This window comes from Blastocystis sp. subtype 4 (genome assembly GCF_000743755.1).
Source record: "Blastocystis sp. subtype 4 strain WR1 chromosome Unknown seqid_0108, whole genome shotgun sequence".
Taxonomy (NCBI): domain Eukaryota; class Bigyra; order Opalinata; family Blastocystidae; genus Blastocystis; species Blastocystis sp. subtype 4.
In genome coordinates this window covers 4,136-26,167 of record NW_014569439.1, presented here as the reverse complement: position 1 = coordinate 26,167, position 22,032 = coordinate 4,136, and the positions used below count along the sequence as shown (strand labels likewise).

Here is a 22,032-nt window from a genome sequence, read left to right as displayed (position 1 = left end):
ATCACGACGTGCCTTTGGAACGGTTAGTACACTTTATATGGCCGGTTCTTTAAAACGGATTAATCCAAATGTGGCAACGATCGCGACACGCAACACGTCAAGGATATTTTCGGGATCTGCAGGAAAGTAGGATGAACTAGGAATTAATGATACGTAGTCGTCCTCTAGTTCGCAGTTTTGTTGCTGCTGCGGGCAAGAACTCGGCTCTGACATATGGATGTCTTGCTGGAACCTCATGGTTCGCTGTTTATGGTTTAACTGGGGGCTTTCACACCTCCAAGTCTCCTAAAGTGAGCGTTGGATATGATCATTATCCAGTAAGCAAGATATTGGATTCTCATGAATAGTCGAATAACCCTTGTGAAGATCGAGTGATTGTGGAGTCTCCTATTCCAGGCATGCTTGTTGCTGGTGTTGCTGATGGACATGGTGGAACTTTTGTTTCGGATATTATCAAGATGGAGATTGGTGGTTTGGTGAAAAAGCTATTTGCAGATATTCGTTCGATTTTGTTGTAGCATTTATGATGTAGATACGATCTCCATGGATAAACTGAAAGAATACATGTCTGAAAAGGCAATTCGTTTATATCAAGATATGGACGATTTGATTTATTCAAGTAGATAAGAATATCAAGTTGAGATGTAGTGGTCATGTCTATGTGGGAATCGAACAGCTCCGTTTTGACAACAGGTTCTTGTTTAGTATCTGCTTTTATTTACGAGAATCACTGTGTGATAGCAAATGGTTGGTTTTCAAAAGGAGGTTCATGGGTAGCAGGTGATTGCCGTGCTGTCTTAGGTCGAAGCACAACAGAAGACAATATTGAAGCGATTCAGTTAACGAATGATCACAACGTTCGTGAACCAGCTGAATTAAAGAAGTTAAAAGAAGCCCATCCAAGTGGGTATTTTTGGAGTTCCATAATTCGTAGATGAACGGGATCTAGTGAAATATTATGATGGTGTTCCTGTGTATGTGAAGGGGATGCTCCAGTTAACACGTTGTCTAGGCGATTTCATGCTAAAGAGCCGAAGTTTCATTGAATCCGTTCCTTTGCTACATCGTTTTGAACGTTCAATGAATCCTCCTTACATCACATGTACTCCAGAAGTCAATGCGTTTGAAATTGGAAAGAATGATCGTTTCATTGTGATGGCGAGTGATGGTGTATGGGATGAGTTGGAGAATGACGTGGTGGTGAATATTGTGAATGAAGCGTTGAATCGAGGTCATTCGATGGAGAGTGCTGCAAATCTGGTAGTGGAGGCGTGTTTGGCGCATGCAGCGAGTTGAAATGAGAAGTGGATTTGATTTATAGAACGGAATGAGTTGACTGTGAAACAATTGAAGGAATTACATGCTGGACAACGACGACGTTTTCATGATGATATGTCAGTTGTAGTAATTAATTTGCATTCAGTGTAATTTAGAAAATGTTTGTTCAAAGAAGCAATGCTATTCTGTTAGGAATATTCTTGATAAAACAAACATATCTCAGTATAGTACAGGAAAAGCGACACAAGAGATTATTTTCGATTCCAACGAACCACTCCATACAATTCAAACCCACTAATATACAATGCATGGGAACGACCATTGGGATGCGTATGAAGTGATTGAAATCGAAAGTAGCAATAAAAGTCTTTATCTCCCCGTGGTGTTGTAATTGGCCAACAATGAGCTCTATCTTCATTACCAAACATAAATCCTACAAGAAGGAATTCTCCTTATTCTGACCATCTGTCACATCGTAGAAATATGTATCGTCTTCTGGGTGATTACTAATAACGGTCCAAGGACCTTCCAGATTGCAAGAGGCTTCTAATACCCATTTGCGTACAACTGAACCTACAGTTCAACATATAAATCAATAAACACCTCTTCCTCCACCGTTACGATACGAATACCCAGTTGGATTGATCATGTGATTGGGAAAATGGAAAATGATACAACCGGGATCAAAGTAACAATCTTTATCAGATAAACTTGGCAACTCAAGAACACGGTATACATTAGCTACCATTCAGGTTCATCAACAAAGATACCTTCATTTCGAGAGTAATTCACATGGTAATCTCGACTTGTAAGAATATGAACCATATTCTACTCTCAAAGCATCTACAGAAATGTACTTGAGTGATAGGATTTAGATACTGATGAGAGTCATTTAGACAACCTATCCAATAGATAATGCCTTTCTCCTCCGGATTCCCTGTATACGGGATTACCTTCCAATCTACCTCAGAAGTTATCAGAAGTCATACTCTTAGCAAATTCGGCAATTCTACAGACATCATCAAAACTCAACTGAAAGAAAATGTGTTCATCCACAGAACGTTGATAGAATCCACTCAGAAACGTCATAAGAGGTGAACCTAGTGAAAATACAACATCAAGAACTACTCATAAACAACTCTCCATTGTTATAAAAGGACTCACATACTTGGTCATCGCCATCTCCAATGATATTTGTCCTCTCTACTTGTGTAGGAGGAACAACGACCTCCGTATCGCCTTCATTGATTCCCGTATCTTTTGGAAGCCCCTCGATTGAGTGGGTTTGTCCCATCGATTGGAATTTTCTGTTCAGCAGCTTCATAAACGATACTGGGATCGACATTATCACTGGATTTTGGTATATCCTCTCAGACCTTTTGACGAAGATGACGGAAGCCTTTCATTTTGATAAGTGACATAAACGTTTAGAGGAGGATGTAACGCCTTATATGACATCAAATCTGTCAAATCCTTCTACACAATCCTCTCCTATCTCATAAGAATCAACGGTAGAACAATCAATGAAGGCTTGATATACACACCAACAGAAAGAATAACATCACTTTGTGAATCCTCTCCCATCTGTAATTGGAGAATTGGAGCAGATGTCATTATCCAACTATACTCATTTGCTGATACTATGCTTTGTTAGAGTTATCTTTTGTTTTCTGAGTTAGTAGATTCCCGTGGAAACATGAGAAGTAGGTTTTTTCAGTTTATAATTATTCATGCCTACTGGTATTAGTGCTGCTCCCAGAAAAATAAAATTGGGTATTGATCTCGGCACAACCAATTCCTGTGCTTACTTCTGTAGAGGGGGTGCTGTGGAGTGTTTAGATATTGATAATGGAAAGCACTTGATTCCTTCCTTCGTTGAATTCAAAGCCGGAAGAGATCCAGTTGTTGGATATGCTGCAAAGAGACGTGTCGGAAGCAACAAAGCAAGTGTTGTATTCAACGCCAAACGTTTGATTGGACGCGGTTTCAGTTCGGAAGAAGTCCAACAGAACCTGGAGAACTGTGGTTGTCCCGTTGAAAACCGTGGTGGTTCTCCTGCTTTCTATCTCGAGTCAGTAGACTCATATGTTACTCCTGTTGACGTTGCTACTGAGGTCCTGAAGAAGATCATTAGTGAAGCTGAAAAGAGGGCCGAGTGTGAGGTTTCAGAGTTATGTGTCACAATTCCAGCTAATTTCGATGAGAATCAGCGTTCGGCCACTCTACGTGCTGCTATTAACTGTGGTATCTCTGAGGAACATATTATTATTCTGAACGAACCCACAGCAGCTGCTCTGTGCTATGGGTTTGAGAACGAAGCCAAGGACGAATACATTCTTGTGTATGATCTTGGTGGAGGTACATTTGACGTTTCCATTCTCAAAGTCTCCAATGGTAGGTATAGTGTAGAGATGTACGAGGGAAACAATAACTTGGGTGGAGCTGATTTTGATCGCATCATTCTGGATTGGATTTCAAAGAGATATCGTAAATTGAATGGTGTTGATTTGATTCCTGATAAACTTCCTGATGAAGTAAAGATCAAATACAGACGTCGATTATTAGGGATTGCTGAAGAGGCGAAAATTGCTCTTTCTGCAACAGATGAGACAGAGATTTCCGTTTCTAATATCATTAATGTGGCTGCCGATGAGGGTGAAGATGAGAATTGTGATATCAAACTGACTCTGGATGAGATGAATAGATTGATAGATTCAGATATTGATCGTACTATGGATACTGTAAAGAGTGCTTTGTCGAAAGCTCATCTAACAAAGCATGATATCGATCATGTTGTTCTTGTAGGAGGATCCAGTCGTCTTAAGCTTGTTCAAAAGAAGATCATGGATTTCTTTGGTGAAAGAAAGTTTACTCAAGCCATTAATTGTGATGAATGTGTGGCAAAGGGTGCTTGTTTATCTCTTGTGAATCACTATGATGTGGGAGAAATTATTGCTTATAGTTTGGGTCAATTGCTCATTGGTGACAAGATTCAGTGTATTATTCCTGCTAATTCTAAACTGCCTACCAAAGAGTCTGTGTTCAATTATACAACTGCCGACAACCAAGATAGTGTCACTACGGCTATTTACCAAGGAAAGCAAGAGAATAATGGTGACGAGGTAGATGCTCGTAAATGTGTTCAGCTGATGCCATTCACATATCGGGGTTTCCGCCGCTTGCCAGCTGGAGAGGTTGAGTTTAAGACAACCTTTAGTATCGAGAAGTCGGGTATTGTATATGTTACTGTTATGGAAACTGCTACAGGTCGAATTCTTATTCGAAATGAGAAGATGGAATGGAAGTCATGAGTAGTATTTTATGTATCCATTTCTTTCTTAACAAACAATGAATATAGATTACAATATTGTACATTACAATGAAAAACAAGCCGACACACTACGTTGCTCAGTTTGTTGAGGATACCAAGAGAAGGAAGGTTGTCCATCATAGAGGTTGAATCGATCTCGAATGAAATGTTGAGAGTACGAAAATGTCTTTACAGGAGACGACTTGAATGGTCTATCCATTGTTGAGAAAAAATGAAAAGGTGGGAAGAGTCGCCGCCAAATGGGAATTTCATATTCTTGGCGACATCTTTCAAAATACCGCCACTCTCATTATTCGCATATTCAAACAAGAAACTACTAATATACATATTCAGGCTTTTGTAAACCCACATTTGATATGAATTTAAGATACGGATTCCGTTTCGCAACACCGTTGAGAAGAGCAGGAACAAGAACACGTTCCTTACCTTTTGTCCTTTGAAGGGACTCTGCGTCACAGTCATCAATAATACTTTCTAGAGCCAATTCTAAGCAAGTCTGAATTGCTTTCAAAGCTTCTTCGTTGCAATGAAATGGAGTACCCTCTTCATCTTTTAAAAACAGACTCAGATAATTGTTCATATCCACATAAGAAGAGTCGACAGGAAGGATGACAGGTGGTGAGTCTTCTGTCACTACTGGCTCCAGAATGTCTGGAATTGGACCAAAAAAGGCCATCCACTCATTCATATCCCCGTCTTCATACCCATGATTGTCAGGAACCGTATCAAGAAAGGAATAAATATCTGATGGATACGTCGATGAATCAACGACGTCTTTCCGATACAGACAGCAGAGTTGATGGGCCGTCTACAAGTTATCTACCGGTTTATCTCCTACAAGATTTGTTGAAACGTACCCACAATATTTACACCAGTATCCGAGTTTCTGAAGTTTATCTTCTGTGTACTTTGGAACAACTTGATAGGTTGGATGCTGTTGTAGATAAGAAAGAAGGTGGATAGCCTAAAAATGAGACTATTGAAGAATATCGACAGTAGGTGCAGAACGACCACCAATGGATGTCAGTGATGTATCCGTCTGGATACTAATGCGAGAGAAAGGTTGTAGTTGATCCAAATTGTATCCATAGTCTTCTAGGAACGATAACCCATGTTTCCAGTCATCCGTTTGGTTATTTGCATTTGTACACTCATTTACTTTCACTTCTTTGGAATCAGGATAATCCATCAAACTTCGTTCATCTATCTGTGTTCTCTTCATTCCATACTCGAGTAGAAAATAAAACTCAAAGATTGTGGAACAAACAAGAATAATGATGAACAACCCAATAATACATAAACTAAATGGAAATGGAATGTACAATCGAAGATAACTCGTTGACTACACGTTCTTTTATCTCATCGCTCAACAAATTGTCTAGATCTCACCTACTCCCTAAACACCTTACCAACAATATTCAATTGATTCATCTCAGTGTATTTCTCCTTGATGGCCTTAATGAGCAAGTCCATTCCATTATCTGTAATTCCACACACTATATATCACACACTTATCTATTAATACTATCGATACTCAGTGTGGACAGACAAGGTAAAAAGCCATTTCGAATCAATGAAGCCAACATCATCACTCCATCATCCCCAATCTCACATCCTCCTATCCACAATTCTTGGAGAGCCAATGGAATGGCAGTATCAATAATAGCCGAACAGATCTGAGACAATGTTACTTCATTAATGTTGTTCCCTGCGATATCCAATAACACTAATTCATCCAGTAACCCTTCAGCAACTAATTGAGTGAAGCTTGGAGCTATTGCATCGTCCAAATCTGTTTCTACATCTGATCTATTCACATCATCGTTACCAAACAACCACAGCTTCTGAAGATGAACTTGGCCTTGGATGAGTCCTTCTGCCAAGGCATTGAATCCTTGACTCCCGATAGGGTTATCTAGTGATGAGTTTCAAGCCTCTTCACAACCTGTGAGACCAATCTCCTGGAAAGTGAGATCTCCTGCAGCCAGTGCCAATTGAAGAGAATTCATGGCTTTTTCTGTCAACTGAGTGCTTCTTAAATACAACTTGTCAATATGACAGTGTTTGCCTTTCATAGCTTCTAACAACATGATTAAACCCTCATCACCAATTGGATTGTCTTAACATAAATGAATACATAAATACTCACTTGCCAATCCTAAATCTGTGATTTGGAATATGTCAAAATCAAACAGTGTAACTAATTCTTTAATGCCATTGGATGTGATTTGATTGTCTATTATGGAAACTACTGTTCAAACATACTCATGATGTTCAACAATGTTAATGAATAACAATTTGATGAAATTAAAGCAGAACATAATTCATGGAGATTTGCGTCATTCAAATTACAATCTATATTTTGATTCTAGTACGAATCATACTTCCTAACCATAAGCGTTGTATCTGACTGTTGTTGTGAATGATCAGAGTTAATGCTTTAACTCCTTCATCATTCAGAGTATTCCCAGAACAACTAAATGAAGTGAGTGATTCTGCGAGTACATTGTTTGTGAGAGAGAGTGAGAGCATTCGGAAGCCAACTTCATCGATTTCATTATCTAGGTTATCAGACTGAGATATCATATCACTATCAAGGAAGATCGTATGAAGGTTTGGAAGGAGACCATGGTTGAGAAGTTCACAAAGAAGAAGGATCCCATCATCACCAAGATTCGCATCTGTGAATCATCCACAAGAGAGAGAATCACTTCGAATATCCAGCGTCTGAGGAACACCTTGAGAGTCTTGAAGGAGTGAGGAGAGTTGAGAGAACGTGATGGGAGCCAGTTTACTCTCTGAAATGAATGATAGATCATACTCATACGTAACAAATCAGGAGAGAGAACATCAATAAACAGAAACTTCGTTGACCATTGAATCAACTTCATCACAGCAAGTTGAGTGAATGAACAATCTATGAAATAGTCGATCAAATTGATGAATACTATAAAAATCGATAATTCGAAGACAGGGAAACAAACCTATTTCAATTAACTGAAACAGACAATCAATCGCTTTCTCATCCACATTTCTGCCTATTTCTAAAAACTATATGAATTATGGAATACCATATAAATCAAGTAATAAAATGTGATAAGCCTGATTCTCAATTATTTCATCTTTCAATTGTTGAATGGATTCTGTGTCTGATATTTCAACTTCAGATTATAACCAGCTCAAACAATGATACAACGATAAGAACCACTCCACTCATTCAACTCAGTCTTTGACTCAATCTCCACATTCTTCTCAATAACTTCTAATCTCTTCTTCATATTCACATATCCTGTTTTGTATTTTTCCAACACTTCATTCTCTTCATTCATTCGACTACTCAACCCTGTACATTCCTCACACAAGTGTTCAATTCGCATCTTATCTTCTTTCATTACGGATTCATATTCTCGTAATGTTGCTTGAAGAGATGCGAATTCCACTTCAATTTCCTCTTGCTTTCTGGACCATCGACTTGGAGATTGGGTTCGTTCTTGTGTTGATTCTTCCAAATCCCTAATCTTCTCATTCAGACGCTGAATTTCATTAACTAGATCCTCACATGATGGTTGAGGTTTTGATTGGTCTTGGTACACCATGAGAGCCTTCTCTAAGGAACTGGAGTGATCCAAAACCCGTTCCAAATCCTCCTTATTCTCTTGTAGTTCTCGTTCGAGAAGGAAGCGACGATGACGTTCCTTAGCATATTCGGCTACATAGGGACTTACCAATGCCTTTATGTTACTGAGAAAGTATGATCTTACTTCATCTTCATAACAATACACAAGGTCCGATCCAGTAACTTGTGCAATAGTTGTATCGAGGGAAAGTGACTCTATTCCATCCATAATACTAACATCAGAGAGAGAGATCATATCACCAAACTCTCGAATAAGATACTAATCAGTACTCTTATCTCTTTTATCTTACATTATTGAAACCCTTTGATATCAGTCCTATCGTCAACGTATCTGGATAGGATGCACACAGTTCATAGTCCAGAAAATGAAGTGATAGTGTTCTCAAAGACTGAGGAAACGAAATATGAATAACAGGAATTGGTTCAAGAAATAGATCTCGAAGAACGGTCTGCTCATCGGCCGGAAAGCCATCAATCAAGATAAACGAATCTTCAGATAGTACTTTATATTGATCCTAAAAGTCAAGTGGATTCAGAATTTGCTAACAAATAGCAGAAGTCGGAATTGATGAACCGTTATTGCGCCTTCAACAGATATGAGTTGTGGCTGTTCACCATCCACCTCTAGTGATACATTAATATGCTCTGATGGAGTTTTGGGTTCCATCTGATTGAGAAAAATGGTCTTAAAGAAAAGCAACCGATATTTTGGTATGGCCGAAAAGCAAGAGATTTCTATCATACATAACTACATGTTATAATCTTCGTTATTTGAGTTCACTTTATGGCGATGGGAAAGAAAGAGTTCTGTTCCATCTGTTCATCGCCAATCCGTCTTTTCCACCGCTATCAATGTCAAGTGTGTGGAGATATCGTGTGCAAAAAATGTTGTCACAAAGAGAAAGTGGTTCGAGCGATCATTCGGTCGATGGATAAACTCCCAAATGTGATCTGCAATCGATGTTTGTTTGTGCGGCAGACATCACAACGTGAGGAAGATATTTCAGATAATGTCGTTCCTGATGAACCCAATTGGTATGAGGGTTTACTCTGTGATTCTTGCTTTCGTTTCTAATAAGTAGTGAAGACTGTAGAAATATCTCCAGAACCAATGCTCATGGATATCAACACTTCTCAAGTAGATGTGGATATCCCAACCAAAGCTCAGGAACCATTTGACATCATTCTGAGTTTGTGGAATGGAACAACTCTGTCACTACGGCTCGAGTCTCTTCATTCCTCCTATGAAAAGGATAAGTGGGTAACTGTGTACAATTCAACAGATAAGCGACGACTGTATCTTCATATCAAGTATCTATATCTCGCATTTGAACAACCAGATAACGAAAGCCTTATGCAATCGTTCCTTTCTCATAAAATCAATCTCAGTAACTACCTTTTTGTTTTTCCCTCATCTGATAACCTGGATCCTGAAATTGTCTCAATAGAGAAAGTGGAAGATTCTCCCACCTACTCATCATGGGATATCTATTGGATTGGTTATCTCATCCTTTGTTTTGGGATCTTCGTGTTCGTGTGGTATCTCACTCATTCTCTTCCAAGATGTTTTCAGGGAGGTTTTCGATTCGTGTTTGTGTGTCTTCTCTCTTCTGTCATTTCAATCTAATATCCTTTTCCTTACGCTGTTTCATTTCCTTCACGCCACTGTCATCTCCTTTATCAACAGATATATGAGTCATCTAACTGAGTCTCAAACTCACTATTCTGATATGGAAGTCACTCTTGACGATTTATCTCCAATCGAAGAAGATGAGCTTGAGGAGGATCCTGCTAGTGTTGGGAGGTTGTTCTTGCGAATCATTGGAGTTTCATGTACTCCTCCCCTGACACGACGTCCTTCTACTAGCAGTAAGACGATGTCTGTTTTTGATGATGATGATATCACTCCACAAACTGTAGAAGTGGTGGCTGATAAAGGAAATGGATCAATTAAGAAAGTACATCCATTACCGTAAGACATGGGTGTTATGGTTATCTATAGAGATGTGACCACTGAGAAAGACAAAGGAAATGTCACAGAAGTACGGCGTCGACGTCCGTTCAGTGTTTTTGAGGAAGACAGTTTTGATCTCGACTCACTTGTTTCCTCAGGGGTATTTGAATGGATTGTTTTTGATGAATAGTTTGGGCTATCGCAATTTTGATTTGTTTGTTCGCACTAATTCTTTAATGTCTTTGCAATTCAAAAAGAGAAAGCGAAGTTCCAATCTACGTAAAAGTGACGACGTTAGCTCTGAAGATGACGTGACTGTTGTGACGAATGAGGCAAAGAAGGTGAAGACTGTACGAATAGATTTCTACTGCAATTTGTAGGTGAATATGATGACTTCATCCTCAACTTCGAAGCCTAAGGAGGTAACTGTGTAGCACGTTTGTTTTACTTTGTAACGAGTAGAAATGTGAAATCGGATATGTCAAAAGAGCGATTCGAAGCATCAGGAGGTGTCACGACGACAATGGACTATGAAGACAAAGAACAGTACAAATGAATGTGTTATGTGATATTTAGTGATAAGATTGCTCAATTGAAAGCCCAAATTCGTCTACAAAAGGAAGCAGAGGCCAAAGGAGAGAAACTCGTAACTCATTATTCACTCTTGTTACAAATAGGATGCAAATGTTTACCGAGGAGCTACAGGATACCATCAGTACATAATGAAAACCGAGGATCAGTTGTCTGCAAACAAGTTTACTGGAACACAAGGTCCAATTCGAAGTACGGGCCATATTGCAATTTCAAACCGTTTTGATTATCAACCAGGTAACGGTCTTTTCTTCTGTTAACATGTAGAAATTTGTAAGGATTACAAAGAGACAGGTTATTGCTCTTTTGGTGACTCTTGCAAATTCATTCATGATCGAAGCGATTACAAGAGTGGTTGGGAGATTGTAATGGAATCCAAAGGACTCTATCTTGTAGGAAAAGGAATGGCAAAAAGAACAGGAAGAGAAACGCAAGCGTCGTGAACGAGGTGAAGGTATATTTGGATGTAGGGAATGAATTGTAGATTCGGATGCTGACGATGATAACAAGTATGTAGTGAGTTCTAGCGATGAAGAAGATCTTCCTTTTGCGTGTTTTATTTGTCGTCAGGAATTTGTCAAACCTGTAGTAACAAAGTAGACATGAATATGAACATTGAGGGTAGTTGTGGCCATTATTTCTGTGAGAAATGTGCGTTAGAACAGTATCGGAAAAGTCCAAAATGCTACGTATGTGGAAAGAATACCAATGGCTGCTTCAATAAAGCAACTAAGATTTTGGATCGTTTGAAGACATCATAACCCTGAATATGTTTGTTCAACACTTAAGTATCCTTTACCAAGTATCATACCATATCATCAATGGTGTATAAACAAACACATGTACTTCAAATGCTTACTGGGAGGACGATTCTTAATCTACATGTAAAATGACACTCATTGTCGAACTATTTCATTGATTTGAGCCACACTCTTATCGAAAAATAGCATTACATATTGTACAACGATTGTTACCCACCTCCAATTCCACTCGCGCATGACAGAAAGGATATGATCAACCTGTTCCTGAACTGGAAGTAGCCTCTTGTTGATCCAATAGTCATATACTCTTTCAAATCCAGAAAAGAAAGGATGAACCAACCAAAGAGAGAAAACAAGATGTACTTCCAAACCCAGTCCCGTTCTACAATGAAATCCAAAAGACAACCCGACACTAAATCAATAATTGGACCGCATATGAACCATAGAATATCCTGAATTACAACAGCAACCCTGATTCTCAGGAAGCAACAACGATCCTACCAAAACCGAATTAATTTCTTTATTCCTTCCTTGTCATTGTTTTGAAGACATCGATAGCTGTTGAAGACGGGGATTATGTACAGAATGGTTATTCTATAAATAACAGTATCAGAAAACGATTGCAATATAAGAGTTTCCACCACATGAAGAATCTCAATGACAGACATAGAAAGAATAAGAAACCATGGTATCAGAATGTTGGGATCCCTCAAGGATACAGTTGAGTTCTATTTGGATTGATTGCGTCTTAAATCATGCAGTACGCAACCCAAATCCGAAAGATGATCCCCGTTTTTCAAAAGGTGTGTGATTCGTTCGGAGAAAGAATGAATGCGAATTTTCTTCAAGTGATGTTTTTGCTGGCATCTGAACAACCTTGGTACGATTATCTCCAGATACCACATGCCTTTCAGACAGCGCAACCGCTTCCATCCAATGTTGTCGTAGAGTTGCTGAATCAGTGGTAGATAAAGATAGAAAAGCTGATAGAAATGTCAGCATATTCTCTTGGGGCCTATGTGAGTGATCGTGACCGTCTTGCAGATTTATTGTGTTTACGTCCAAAGGACATTGTCTATTTTAACTCGGAAGCAACAGTGGGAAATCCTTCATGCTTTTTAGCCTTGAATCACAAAGATAAGGAGTATGAATGAATGGAAATGATTCCAATTAGAGTAGTAGCGAGTATCCGTGGAACTCAATCTGGATTGGATGCACTTCGTGACTTGATCATTGAACCAAATTCCCTTCAAGGTGGATTAGTACATTCTGGAATGCGAGATGAAGCTAATGAGGTTATTACAAAGCTGAAGCCGCTAATTGACAAAGCATTCCTTCAATATCCTGATTATCATCTTGTCTTCACTGGTCATAGTTTAGGCGCAGGTGCTGCAAGTATTGCAACCCTTATTCTCCAAACATCCTATCCGAGCATCCGAGCGTACTGTTTTGCTTGCCCTTCTTGCATTTCTGCAGATTTACTACCTCGTTTGGAAGATTGTGTGATATCTGTAGAGAACATGCATGATGTTGTTCCTCGCATGAATTCTTCTGCCATGCATAAAATGTATGATTTGTTTGCAAATGCCAATTGGAAGAAAATCATCAGCAATATAATTTCGTTATACAGGCTGGAAGATTCACCATGGGCGGATGCATTGAGATATATTGAGAAAGTATTATCACAGTCGAAATCATCGATTCCAGATGACTGGTGGAGGCTGAATGGAAGTGAGAAAGCAGAGAGTGGAGATGGTAAGACAATTCTGAGGATGGAATCTCGCTATACCAAAAATGGAATGTTACGATTGGAACAGACAAAGAAAGAGATGCGAAGTGATCATGAACATGCGAAGGAGAAAGGTGGCTCCTATTCCTGGAATTGCAAAAGAAAGAGTCCATTATCACCTCATTTCTCTATGAAGTCTGTGCTACGAGAATACAATGATCTGAACAACGAGATATCATTGGTATATAATAAGACTCGTTTGTATTCAGAATACAGAGAAAATGAAAAGAAACTCATACAAGAGTATCGAAAGTCGATCGACTCATTGCTCTCGATGTATGTGGAAAACATTCAGAATCGAGTGAATACAGAGATTGAACGAGGTATTGGTATTACGGATACAAAGAATCTGATGGATATGAGTACAGGTCGTGATATCGTTGAATATTCTTCCAAGAAGGCTTCGTTACTCCAGACCAGTTTAATTGATCGTTCTCAAACTCTAGAAACCGAATTACGAACGAATCGAGATCTTTTCCTCCACAATCTCCAATCCATCAACAAACCCCTTTTGCCTTCGATTTCAACCGATGTAATATCAGCTACTGATTCGGTTTCTTCATTCATTTCACTTGCAAAGAGATTTCTATTGGATCCTGGAACGAAAAAGGATACCGATTGGTTTCCATATCCTCAATTGTATCCTCCAGGTGTGATTTTGCATTTGCGAAATAATCCAAGTTCTTCATGGAAGGATGATTATGTGGCTCTAGAAGAGGTAAAGAAGCGATTAACAGGGAATGTGTCTGAATTTAATGTGTCTGGATGTGAACTTGTGGGTGTAGATAAGTCCGAATTTGATCATTACAGTTTGGAATCGTCGTTGATTGATGATCATCGGATGGGGAATTATGTGAATGGTTTATTGCGTATTTATGACAAAAAGATCTTTGAAAGAAGTCTTGAATAAAGTGTTTGTTCCAGAATTGGTTTGGTAGATAGACTTGTTTTTGATATGACGAAGTCTGGGTATGTCATGTAGGAATAGATGAAGAAATGAAACGTAGATCCCATCTATCTGCAGTACTACTCCTCATTGTTATTTTCATTGTTTCAATAATTTACTTTTGTGATGGTATTCTGATTTCATCGTAAATATTGGTTATTGGAATGGATCCTGTAGACTTGCCCAAGTGTTTTCGAAGTATCATTCCTATAGTAGGAATGCATTTTCTGAGATTGATGGAGGGAATTCGGAAGAACAAGTGCCATCAATCCTACCAACGATTCAAACCAAAGTGGAAGTGGAAGGAATCGTGTCTAAAGCTCCTGTTCCAACGGCTTCTGTATTTAATACGTCACTATATACGAACTATGCCATTCAGAATATTTCACTTCCTTCATTTGTATCTGGTGTCTCGTGGAATGACTTGAGTAAGAGATATAAGTAAGAGTTGGACTACGATTCAAGCTAAGAGCGAAAACTTCCAAATTGTCTGTCAAGTCGAATGTTCGCAATCATTTAATGCCAATCAAATTTGGATGGAGTTATTTGGAGGACATTACCCTGAAACTGAGACTCAATGAAATTAAATTGCATCGTCCCATTCCTATTAGTGGTGGTATATGATTTATTGAATCCTTTCAGTTGTAGAAACCCATTTGGTCGATTGCACAATCACAGGAATACAAACAAATGAAACGATTTCCCAACCCATGCTTCTATCATCTGTGAATAAAGGCAAGAAAGTTTTCTCTATTCCTCAAAACAACTGGTATGATCAAGTAGCTATTCTCTCAACACGAGGATTTTCCAATATATACCATAATGCTGAATGGATTATGAATTTTGTTCATTTTGCTGCTTGTTCTACAGAATTGCCACTTGTCTGGTCCTATGATCATTTTTATCTGTAGTTTGATGCTTTCATTGTTATAAATCCAACTCATGATGATCGTTTTTCCAGTACAACACCATGGAACAATCAGTTCTTCCTATCAATTCTCTCGATCTTCCCATCCTCACGAAAACCACTTTATATCCCAAGAAGGTCATTATCACGTGGTACTTTGATTCATATTCATCGTGCAGTAGGTTGAATACGTGTGTATTCAATAGATGCTCATTTCGATCACCACTCCACTGTTTGACTTATTTCGATCCTATACCGAGACTATCTATGTGAAGAAAGTAGTATACAAATATGTGGGTGTGAGTGAGACTACCACTTCACCACTCAAATTGGTGGGATTACTGATTTTGCGAGAAGGGAGAACGAGACAGATTATTAACAAAAATGAGCTTCTACAGATGTTGGAAGAGTGTTTAGGAGATAGTGTATCGTTTCAACTATTGCGATAATCTTCAGGTATCATTCAGTACTCAGTTTTTCGGAGGGATCTCGTTTAAAGATCAAGTAAAGGTGATGAGTAGGACGGATTTGGTGTTTGGAATGCATGGAGCTGCTTTTGTCAACATCATGTTCATGAGACCTCGTTCTGGTTTTATTGAATTCTTTTCACCAACATCACAAATTCCATATTACCAGAATATGGCAAAACACTGTGATTTGATTAGTGAGGGAATCTCAAAGGTGACAGCGGATAAAAGTAGAAAGATGCCGAAAGATCATCGAAATCTGAATATCATTGTGGATCTGCCATATGCAAAGACAGTTTTTAGTTCAGTAGTTGCAGAAGTGAAGAAACAGAAATATGCTCTTGTAAAAACAAATGTCCTTTAATAATGTACTGTTTGTTTATACAGTATGATTCATAGAAACTAATAAAACGGATTGTCTGGGAAAACCAGGATGTCGGTCGCATCAACAACTCCGCTCTTTCTTGTTTGGGTAAGAATGGAAGGACCCCTAGAGTCTAGGTCTCGCTGTAGTATCCTTCATTCAATACATGACAAGGTTACTTGCACTAGAAGCAGAATCCAAGGATATTGCTAGGTTAGATGAACATTCAGTGTTTGGATACACTTGGAGTTTGTGAATAGTAGTGTTGAATTAGCTGAAAAGGATAATCGTTTCTCTTTTGTGGATTCTGCATTTGATACAGTATTAATGTCGTTTTAGATTTATAGATTTAGTATAAGGAGATGGAAAAGAATACCATCCAGATCCGGAAGCGTTCAAGATCCAAAAAGGACATTGATGAGATTGAACAATCGATAGCATCGAAAGAAGTGAAGACTTCAGTATGGAATTACCAAGAAGAGGGATTTGATGATGTGGTTTAGTACTACTGTGTTGTTTGTCTGTTTGTTAGATTCTTTCCATCTCCACTTTGACAGGAAAGATGATAATCTAGAATCGCGGGGATCTATCAACTATCAGTTCTCAAGAATGTATGGAGGAATTGACAAATATGGTGGTGATATCGTTTGCCAAAAGCAAAAGGAAGAAGTTGATGTCCAGTGAGGCGAAATAGTGCTCTATGAAGAATAGGGAGGTCATGAATCAGTCTAATTGCTTCGAAACGATTATGGCTACGGATGAGAGTGGAAAGTGGGTAAATAAGTCCTTCTTGAAAGAGATAGAGATGTTATGTTGGCTCCTTCACTTGATCTCTCTTCTGGAGGTCTCTTATGGCACAGAGTAGAAGCTAAGGAAGATGTCTTGAAGAGTGTGATGGGGATGTCTCAGATGACGTCAATGTTAAAGGATACAGATCGGAACGAAGTTTATAATGCTGCTATAGCCGGTTGGTGTAATCATTGGAATTGATATTTAGAGTGCATTCATGACTTTACTATAAAACATAATCGGAAACCATATGTACTAGATATTGGATGTGGTACCGGGTTATTATCATTGCAAGCAGCAAGGGCAGGAGCCGAACACGTTTACGCTTGTGAGATGTTCAAAGAATGGGTTGAAGTTGCAAAGCAGAATGTGGTTGAAAATGGCTTTGCTAATGTGATCACAGTTATCAACAAGCACAGTTCCTCGTTGACTGTAAAGAGTGATTCGAATCAGACCGATTATGGTATTCGTGTTCCTGCATTGTTATTACTAGATTTGGAAAGGAAGTGTGACATTTTGGTGAGTGAGATTCTGGATACGGTCCTTTTGGGTGAAGGAGTCCTAATTGCTGTCCGAGATGCAAAAGTAGCCATATGACTCCTATGTGATAATAGAAACGACTTCTTGTGAAGAATGCAATCATCATCCCAGAGAAGGCAGATGTATTTGTACAGATGGTTCGTTCTAATTCTCTGTATGATCGTACAACCCTCCAGAATCGAACGTATGGCTTTGAGGAACAAATCTGAATTAGTGTTCTGGGAGTACATATGGAGAGTAAAGATCCTCAATTCTGCAAATACACCACTTTAATTCCAGTATATTCGAGTGAATCCAGTGAGAAGTAGATCCATGCTTCGGATGTTGATGTAATGAAATGTTCAGACTTTGTACGATTTACGACGGTGGACCTTAAAGATACCACAAATAAACACCTTTTGAATATCTCCATCCCGATCACATCATGTCCAAATGGCCTTCTGTTCAGTTGGACAGTCTTTCTCTACGGAGATAAACACACTTATTCCACTACACCATCGGCAGAGAACAAACAGAAATGGCAAGATCATTGGTTACAGGCATATTATGGTCTTCCTAACACTGTTGATCTGAAAGAGTGTGTTGAGTTAGTTGGGTATATGAGTGATACAAACTGGAAATTCGATTGTTGTGCGAGAAAGAATGATGTAAACAGGGTGAAAAGTGGAATGATGAAACCCCTCCAATGTTCATGTGGGTTCCATCTTCTAATGAGTCCCAGTCTGATTGGAATGTATAATGACTCCATTCGAAACCAGAAACTCTCATTGATGATGGATCGAATCCTGTCACATTCTCCATCAGGTATGATTGATATTCAAATATGATGGATAGAGTTAATTATTGATATTGGAGATGATAGTTTGATATCAACCGCTCTTTCCAAACGATTGAATACTCCAATCTATTCATTTGAACAGAAGACACTTTCTTTGTATCTTTGGAAACATATTCTCGAAACTAATGGAGCTAAGAATGCATTAATCAATGGTGCTCCAAACCATCCTGATTTACATTCTCTCTTCTCAAATCAACCAATTGGAACAATTGTATGGGATTTCCATCATTATCAGATGGAAGATCATGTAGTGATGGAAGCCATCAGCTATTGGTGTATGGTAAATTGTTTGAGAGGTTTGATTCATTTGATGTTCGTTATTTCTAGAGTACTTTTCACCAACAATCTCCTTATTCCCGAGTATGGTGAATATCATGATAATGCATATTGAATTAGGTGTATAAGATTATATTCATTCTAAGAAATAGCCTCTGTATGATTCTTTTGGACAAGTTGAGGATGTGAACGGATTTGCTCATACTGCTTTCAATACTGCAGTAAAGGATTGGAATCATTCTTTCTATCCATTTCCTCTTTCAATGTATCAATATAAGTGTCTTTCAGATCCATATGCTGCTCTGACAATTGATTACCGCCAACCTTTGTATTCTGTTAGTTTACCGTCATCTACTACTGTTAAACATAAAGGTTCCTTTAATTGTACTGTTATTTGGACTGAGTACTACATTGGTGATATTGATGCTTTCGAAGATCAGGACATTAATTGGATTACTCCCTATCAGAATGAGAGATTTGTCGGTTACCAGAAGCAGCTGTTGTTATTCCGAGATAAGGGAACTGAAGTGAATGAAGGGGATGTGATTCCAGTTGAAGCTATGCTTGATGAGCAATTGTCATTCAAGCTGTCTGTTCATTTATATCATGTTTGTGTCAACAAAGAAGTAACATGAATGGATCTAAGCTAAATCAAAACAGACTCCAATCATCGCTATTTGGGACTGATAAAAGATCAGAGTACATAAAGGGACCAGTTGAATCCTGAAGATGGAAATCATCAAACAGAGCCACAGGTTGAAGTGAATCAGTTGCATAATTCTCCAACTTTAATGATGTCAAATCAAATGGATCATCCATGGTTATCAGATCATCCAAGCTACCTGGAAGATGCGATGTCTCCACTCTCTTGGGTTCGTCATTTCTGGACAGTCCATCTTTTAGTTCCTCCATAATCTCATCATTTGCTAAAACGAAGTCATCCGAATCTTCAGTTCCAGTTATTGTGGGAATGGTAGTACTGGAGGAAGAGTTGGACTCCAGTTCAGGAAGTGTTGAGTTTGAATTATCATCCACAGTGGGACAAGAACCCTCCTCTTCCAGAGGGAGATGCGATTCCACTGGCGGTTGCAACAAAGCATACTTCGAAGGTGGGCGGACACCACGTTCTCGTGCCTCTCTGCATTCGTATTCTTACGATTAATCAAAATATGAAAGTGTACTCCAATAATACTCTGTTCGTCGTGATCGGCATAACTGGCATGTCTTCGGAACAACCGTTTTCCCATTCACAACAATGGGTTTAAAGTCTCGCGACGGTTTCATACTTTTACAGCTTGAACACTTGATCATTCTTCTCTTTCTTCTTCTACTACAGGAGTTATTGGATTTCTTCGATAGACTATGTCTCGACATTTGATTTAAAGAAAGAGTGGTTCCTACTTCACTCACCTGATGAAACTGTCAAACCCTATGGAGAAATGCCAGGCAAGAATCGACATTATTCCGCGGGTACGCCTAAACGAAGAACTCCTATTTTTATGATAGATTGCTCCTATTTTTACCGATATACTGCCGTAGAATTTGAAATTTTCATTCCAAACGTAAATACATATGCTAATCAAGCATATTCATAGCAGTACACGTTGATTGTGAGGAGAAACACAAATGTGTTTTCCCATCTGACGTTTCGTCCTATGGTAGTCATCGTGATTTCCAACAAAGAGATACAAACTATATTACAAACTTTTCAAGATTTCTCAAGTTTCTCTATACGTTGTCGCAACACCTCATTCTCTTTTCGAATCTATTTGTCATCCATTTCTGAGCAATATTCACCTTTTCCACATCTCGGACCATACATTCATAGTTCTTACAAATCACTGGAACATCTACTTTGTTGATCTGCAAATTGATAGTAGTAATATTACCGTCTGTTTCTATGATGCGATACAAAACAGAAATGAGAGAATGAAACAACTAAAACTTAATAAATCCGTTCATTTTGAACTCTTTTAACCTGAGAATAGTAATTGTACAAAGTTGATCCTTCCACCTCCGTTCCAAACAGACTTCTCATCTCCTTCTCTAACGTAGATTCCTCTTCTACCAATTCCTCTGTCACTTTTTCCAACTTCTGATTCAGAGCACCAATCTCCTCAGAAACACAAGCAATATCCTCTTGCTGTTGCATTTTGCGTTCTGACAACTGTGTGAGTCGATTCAGATAGACGTCACGAAACGATTGCTACCATTCATTCCTTCCACTTCACTCACTTTCGGAATCACTTTCAACATCTCATCCAATTCTTCCTTCTCTCGCTTGCGCTCTCCAATAACACTCGTAATACTCTCGATTTCCTGACGACTTGTTTGTAAATGCGACAATAATGATTGGGATTCTTCCCATAGTGTCTGTTTCCGTTGATTCAACTCCTCGATGACACCAACAATTTCCTCTCGCTCGCGCTGGAACAAATACTGTTCTTTGGATATTTCAGCCGAAATCGAGTCACAACTCTCGTGGAATCGCCTCAAATAGCTAAATGTCAACAGATAAATGCAAATACCTATCAATATCATCAAGAACACTAATGATCTTCTTCTTCTCAAAAACTGCTGTTTCTGTGAATTCAATTAGCCTATTCAATTCATCGATATTCCGTTTTAGCTATAGATAAGAGTCGACATACAATGCTACTGAAGTAAGCTTCTGACTAAGTTTTCTGATATTATGAGCCCGTTTATAGAATACTCGATTGTATTTAATCAAATCTGATTGAAGAGATGCAACTTCCTACATATCAACCAGAATAACATGAACTACTTCACTAACAGCTGCATTTTCAGAAAGTGCTGATGACACTAGAATAAAAATCAAACCAAATAGCGACATTGAATTCGCTGAAACGAAACATGTTCTTGGACCTTTTCATCAGAGGAGATTGCTTCAATTCCGACCTAGTGATAAGATCCATGACGACCATACAGAAGGGATGTCTTTCCATAAGTAACGCATTTTCTCGCTAATCAACTGCTCATCTTCTACTAGAAGCAAAGAAGAAGAATCATAGGAAGAAGGGACTGGAGGGGGCGGATTGTGACTCCAATCATAAAGACTCTTTAAAATACGTTCGCCATTAAGGAATCCATATTTCTTTGTCTTCTTCTTTGACTAAGAATCAAACTATCCAATTAGGCATTCTTGTTCATTAGCAAAAGAGATTGAAGATGTCAACCACATGAGAATCCGAGTAATATCTTCAGGTTCGGGATACATAAAGTGGCTAAACCCAATCTCTGCTGTGTATCCAACTCGCTACAATCAATCTCAAGAAATAAAACTACAGCAAATCCATCAGCCAAGTCACAGCAAATGGAATGATTTAGATCCTCTTCATCCACAATGAAGTGAACAAACTCGAGAATACTCTCATCTAGGAGAGAAAGACATTGGACACATAAATTGAAAAAGAAAACTCGATCCATTGACTCCACTGACGTCACATCGTCAGGGATGTAACTACAAGTTCAAAAACCAAATTCAAACGCATACATTCCTAACTCTCGAACCGAGTCAAAGAGAAGACTATCAATCGAGCTCAT

The 22,032-nt window shown here is 38.7% G+C and overlaps 13 protein-coding genes across 13 annotated transcripts; 7 read left to right on the top strand and 6 right to left on the bottom strand.

Moving 5' to 3' along the window:
- Positions 1-68: 68 nt before the first annotated feature.
- JH06_1775 (protein phosphatase 2C) lies at positions 69-1,428 on the top strand (the record flags this gene model as incomplete). The annotated part of the gene is made up of 7 exons (XM_014672197.1): positions 69-126; positions 169-317; positions 348-501; positions 533-619; positions 649-903; positions 935-1,291; positions 1,322-1,428. 7 exons carry the CDS (start codon positions 69-71, stop codon positions 1,426-1,428), a joined length of 1,167 nt encoding a protein of 388 aa, XP_014527683.1.
- A 283-nt stretch (positions 1,429-1,711) lies between these two features.
- JH06_1774 (hypothetical protein) lies at positions 1,712-2,460 on the bottom strand (the record flags this gene model as incomplete). Its single annotated transcript, XM_014672196.1, is given in 6 exon segments — positions 1,712-1,851; positions 1,882-2,019; positions 2,049-2,106; positions 2,136-2,239; positions 2,268-2,402; positions 2,418-2,460. The coding sequence occupies 6 exon segments, from the start codon at positions 2,458-2,460 to the stop codon at positions 1,712-1,714; spliced, it is 618 nt and encodes a 205-aa protein (XP_014527682.1).
- Positions 2,461-3,008: 548 nt separating this feature from the next.
- Positions 3,009-4,589, top strand: JH06_1773 (molecular chaperone; the record flags this gene model as incomplete). The annotated part of the gene is given in 2 exon segments (XM_014672195.1): positions 3,009-3,672; positions 3,688-4,589. 2 exon segments carry the CDS (start codon positions 3,009-3,011, stop codon positions 4,587-4,589), a joined length of 1,566 nt encoding a protein of 521 aa, XP_014527681.1.
- A 336-nt stretch (positions 4,590-4,925) lies between these two features.
- On the bottom strand, positions 4,926-6,497 carry JH06_1772 (hypothetical protein; the record flags this gene model as incomplete). The annotated part of the gene is given in 7 exon segments (XM_014672194.1): positions 4,926-5,417; positions 5,433-5,573; positions 5,604-5,825; positions 5,932-5,987; positions 6,019-6,105; positions 6,135-6,407; positions 6,446-6,497. 7 exon segments carry the CDS (start codon positions 6,495-6,497, stop codon positions 4,926-4,928), a joined length of 1,323 nt encoding a protein of 440 aa, XP_014527680.1.
- Positions 6,498-6,537: 40 nt separating this feature from the next.
- On the bottom strand, positions 6,538-6,878 carry JH06_1771 (hypothetical protein; the record flags this gene model as incomplete). The annotated part of the gene is given in 3 exon segments (XM_014672193.1): positions 6,538-6,728; positions 6,759-6,860; positions 6,875-6,878. 3 exon segments carry the CDS (start codon positions 6,876-6,878, stop codon positions 6,538-6,540), a joined length of 297 nt encoding a protein of 98 aa, XP_014527679.1.
- Positions 6,879-7,788: 910 nt separating this feature from the next.
- JH06_1770 (hypothetical protein) lies at positions 7,789-8,481 on the bottom strand (the record flags this gene model as incomplete). Its single annotated transcript, XM_014672192.1, is given in 3 exon segments — positions 7,789-8,340; positions 8,371-8,441; positions 8,460-8,481. The coding sequence occupies 3 exon segments, from the start codon at positions 8,479-8,481 to the stop codon at positions 7,789-7,791; spliced, it is 645 nt and encodes a 214-aa protein (XP_014527678.1).
- Positions 8,482-10,436: 1,955 nt separating this feature from the next.
- Positions 10,437-11,552, top strand: JH06_1769 (hypothetical protein; the record flags this gene model as incomplete). Its single annotated transcript, XM_014672191.1, has 9 exons — positions 10,437-10,550; positions 10,581-10,630; positions 10,663-10,746; positions 10,777-10,846; positions 10,878-11,028; positions 11,059-11,156; positions 11,188-11,245; positions 11,276-11,387; positions 11,417-11,552. The coding sequence occupies 9 exons, from the start codon at positions 10,437-10,439 to the stop codon at positions 11,550-11,552; spliced, it is 873 nt and encodes a 290-aa protein (XP_014527677.1).
- A 992-nt stretch (positions 11,553-12,544) lies between these two features.
- Positions 12,545-14,251, top strand: JH06_1768 (lipase domain containing protein; the record flags this gene model as incomplete). The annotated part of the gene is made up of 2 exons (XM_014672190.1): positions 12,545-12,696; positions 12,727-14,251. 2 exons carry the CDS (start codon positions 12,545-12,547, stop codon positions 14,249-14,251), a joined length of 1,677 nt encoding a protein of 558 aa, XP_014527676.1.
- A 555-nt stretch (positions 14,252-14,806) lies between these two features.
- Positions 14,807-16,025, top strand: JH06_1767 (glycosyltransferase; the record flags this gene model as incomplete). Its single annotated transcript, XM_014672189.1, is given in 6 exon segments — positions 14,807-14,903; positions 14,936-15,168; positions 15,199-15,372; positions 15,401-15,526; positions 15,552-15,603; positions 15,619-16,025. The coding sequence occupies 6 exon segments, from the start codon at positions 14,807-14,809 to the stop codon at positions 16,023-16,025; spliced, it is 1,089 nt and encodes a 362-aa protein (XP_014527675.1).
- A 609-nt stretch (positions 16,026-16,634) lies between these two features.
- Positions 16,635-17,563, top strand: JH06_1766 (hypothetical protein; the record flags this gene model as incomplete). The annotated part of the gene is made up of 5 exons (XM_014672188.1): positions 16,635-16,705; positions 16,737-16,796; positions 16,829-16,992; positions 17,023-17,399; positions 17,429-17,563. The coding sequence occupies 5 exons, from the start codon at positions 16,635-16,637 to the stop codon at positions 17,561-17,563; spliced, it is 807 nt and encodes a 268-aa protein (XP_014527674.1).
- Positions 17,564-18,064: 501 nt separating this feature from the next.
- Positions 18,065-19,103, top strand: JH06_1765 (hypothetical protein; the record flags this gene model as incomplete). Its single annotated transcript, XM_014672187.1, has 4 exons — positions 18,065-18,158; positions 18,189-18,472; positions 18,520-18,552; positions 18,621-19,103. 4 exons carry the CDS (start codon positions 18,065-18,067, stop codon positions 19,101-19,103), a joined length of 894 nt encoding a protein of 297 aa, XP_014527673.1.
- A 1,073-nt stretch (positions 19,104-20,176) lies between these two features.
- On the bottom strand, positions 20,177-21,322 carry JH06_1764 (hypothetical protein; the record flags this gene model as incomplete). The annotated part of the gene is given in 7 exon segments (XM_014672186.1): positions 20,177-20,233; positions 20,266-20,406; positions 20,447-20,674; positions 20,704-20,968; positions 20,997-21,097; positions 21,128-21,223; positions 21,236-21,322. 7 exon segments carry the CDS (start codon positions 21,320-21,322, stop codon positions 20,177-20,179), a joined length of 975 nt encoding a protein of 324 aa, XP_014527672.1.
- A 291-nt stretch (positions 21,323-21,613) lies between these two features.
- JH06_1763 (coiled-coil domain-containing protein) lies at positions 21,614-22,032 on the bottom strand (the record flags this gene model as incomplete). The annotated part of the gene is made up of 3 exons (XM_014672185.1): positions 21,614-21,745; positions 21,775-21,949; positions 21,992-22,032. 3 exons carry the CDS (start codon positions 22,030-22,032, stop codon positions 21,614-21,616), a joined length of 348 nt encoding a protein of 115 aa, XP_014527671.1.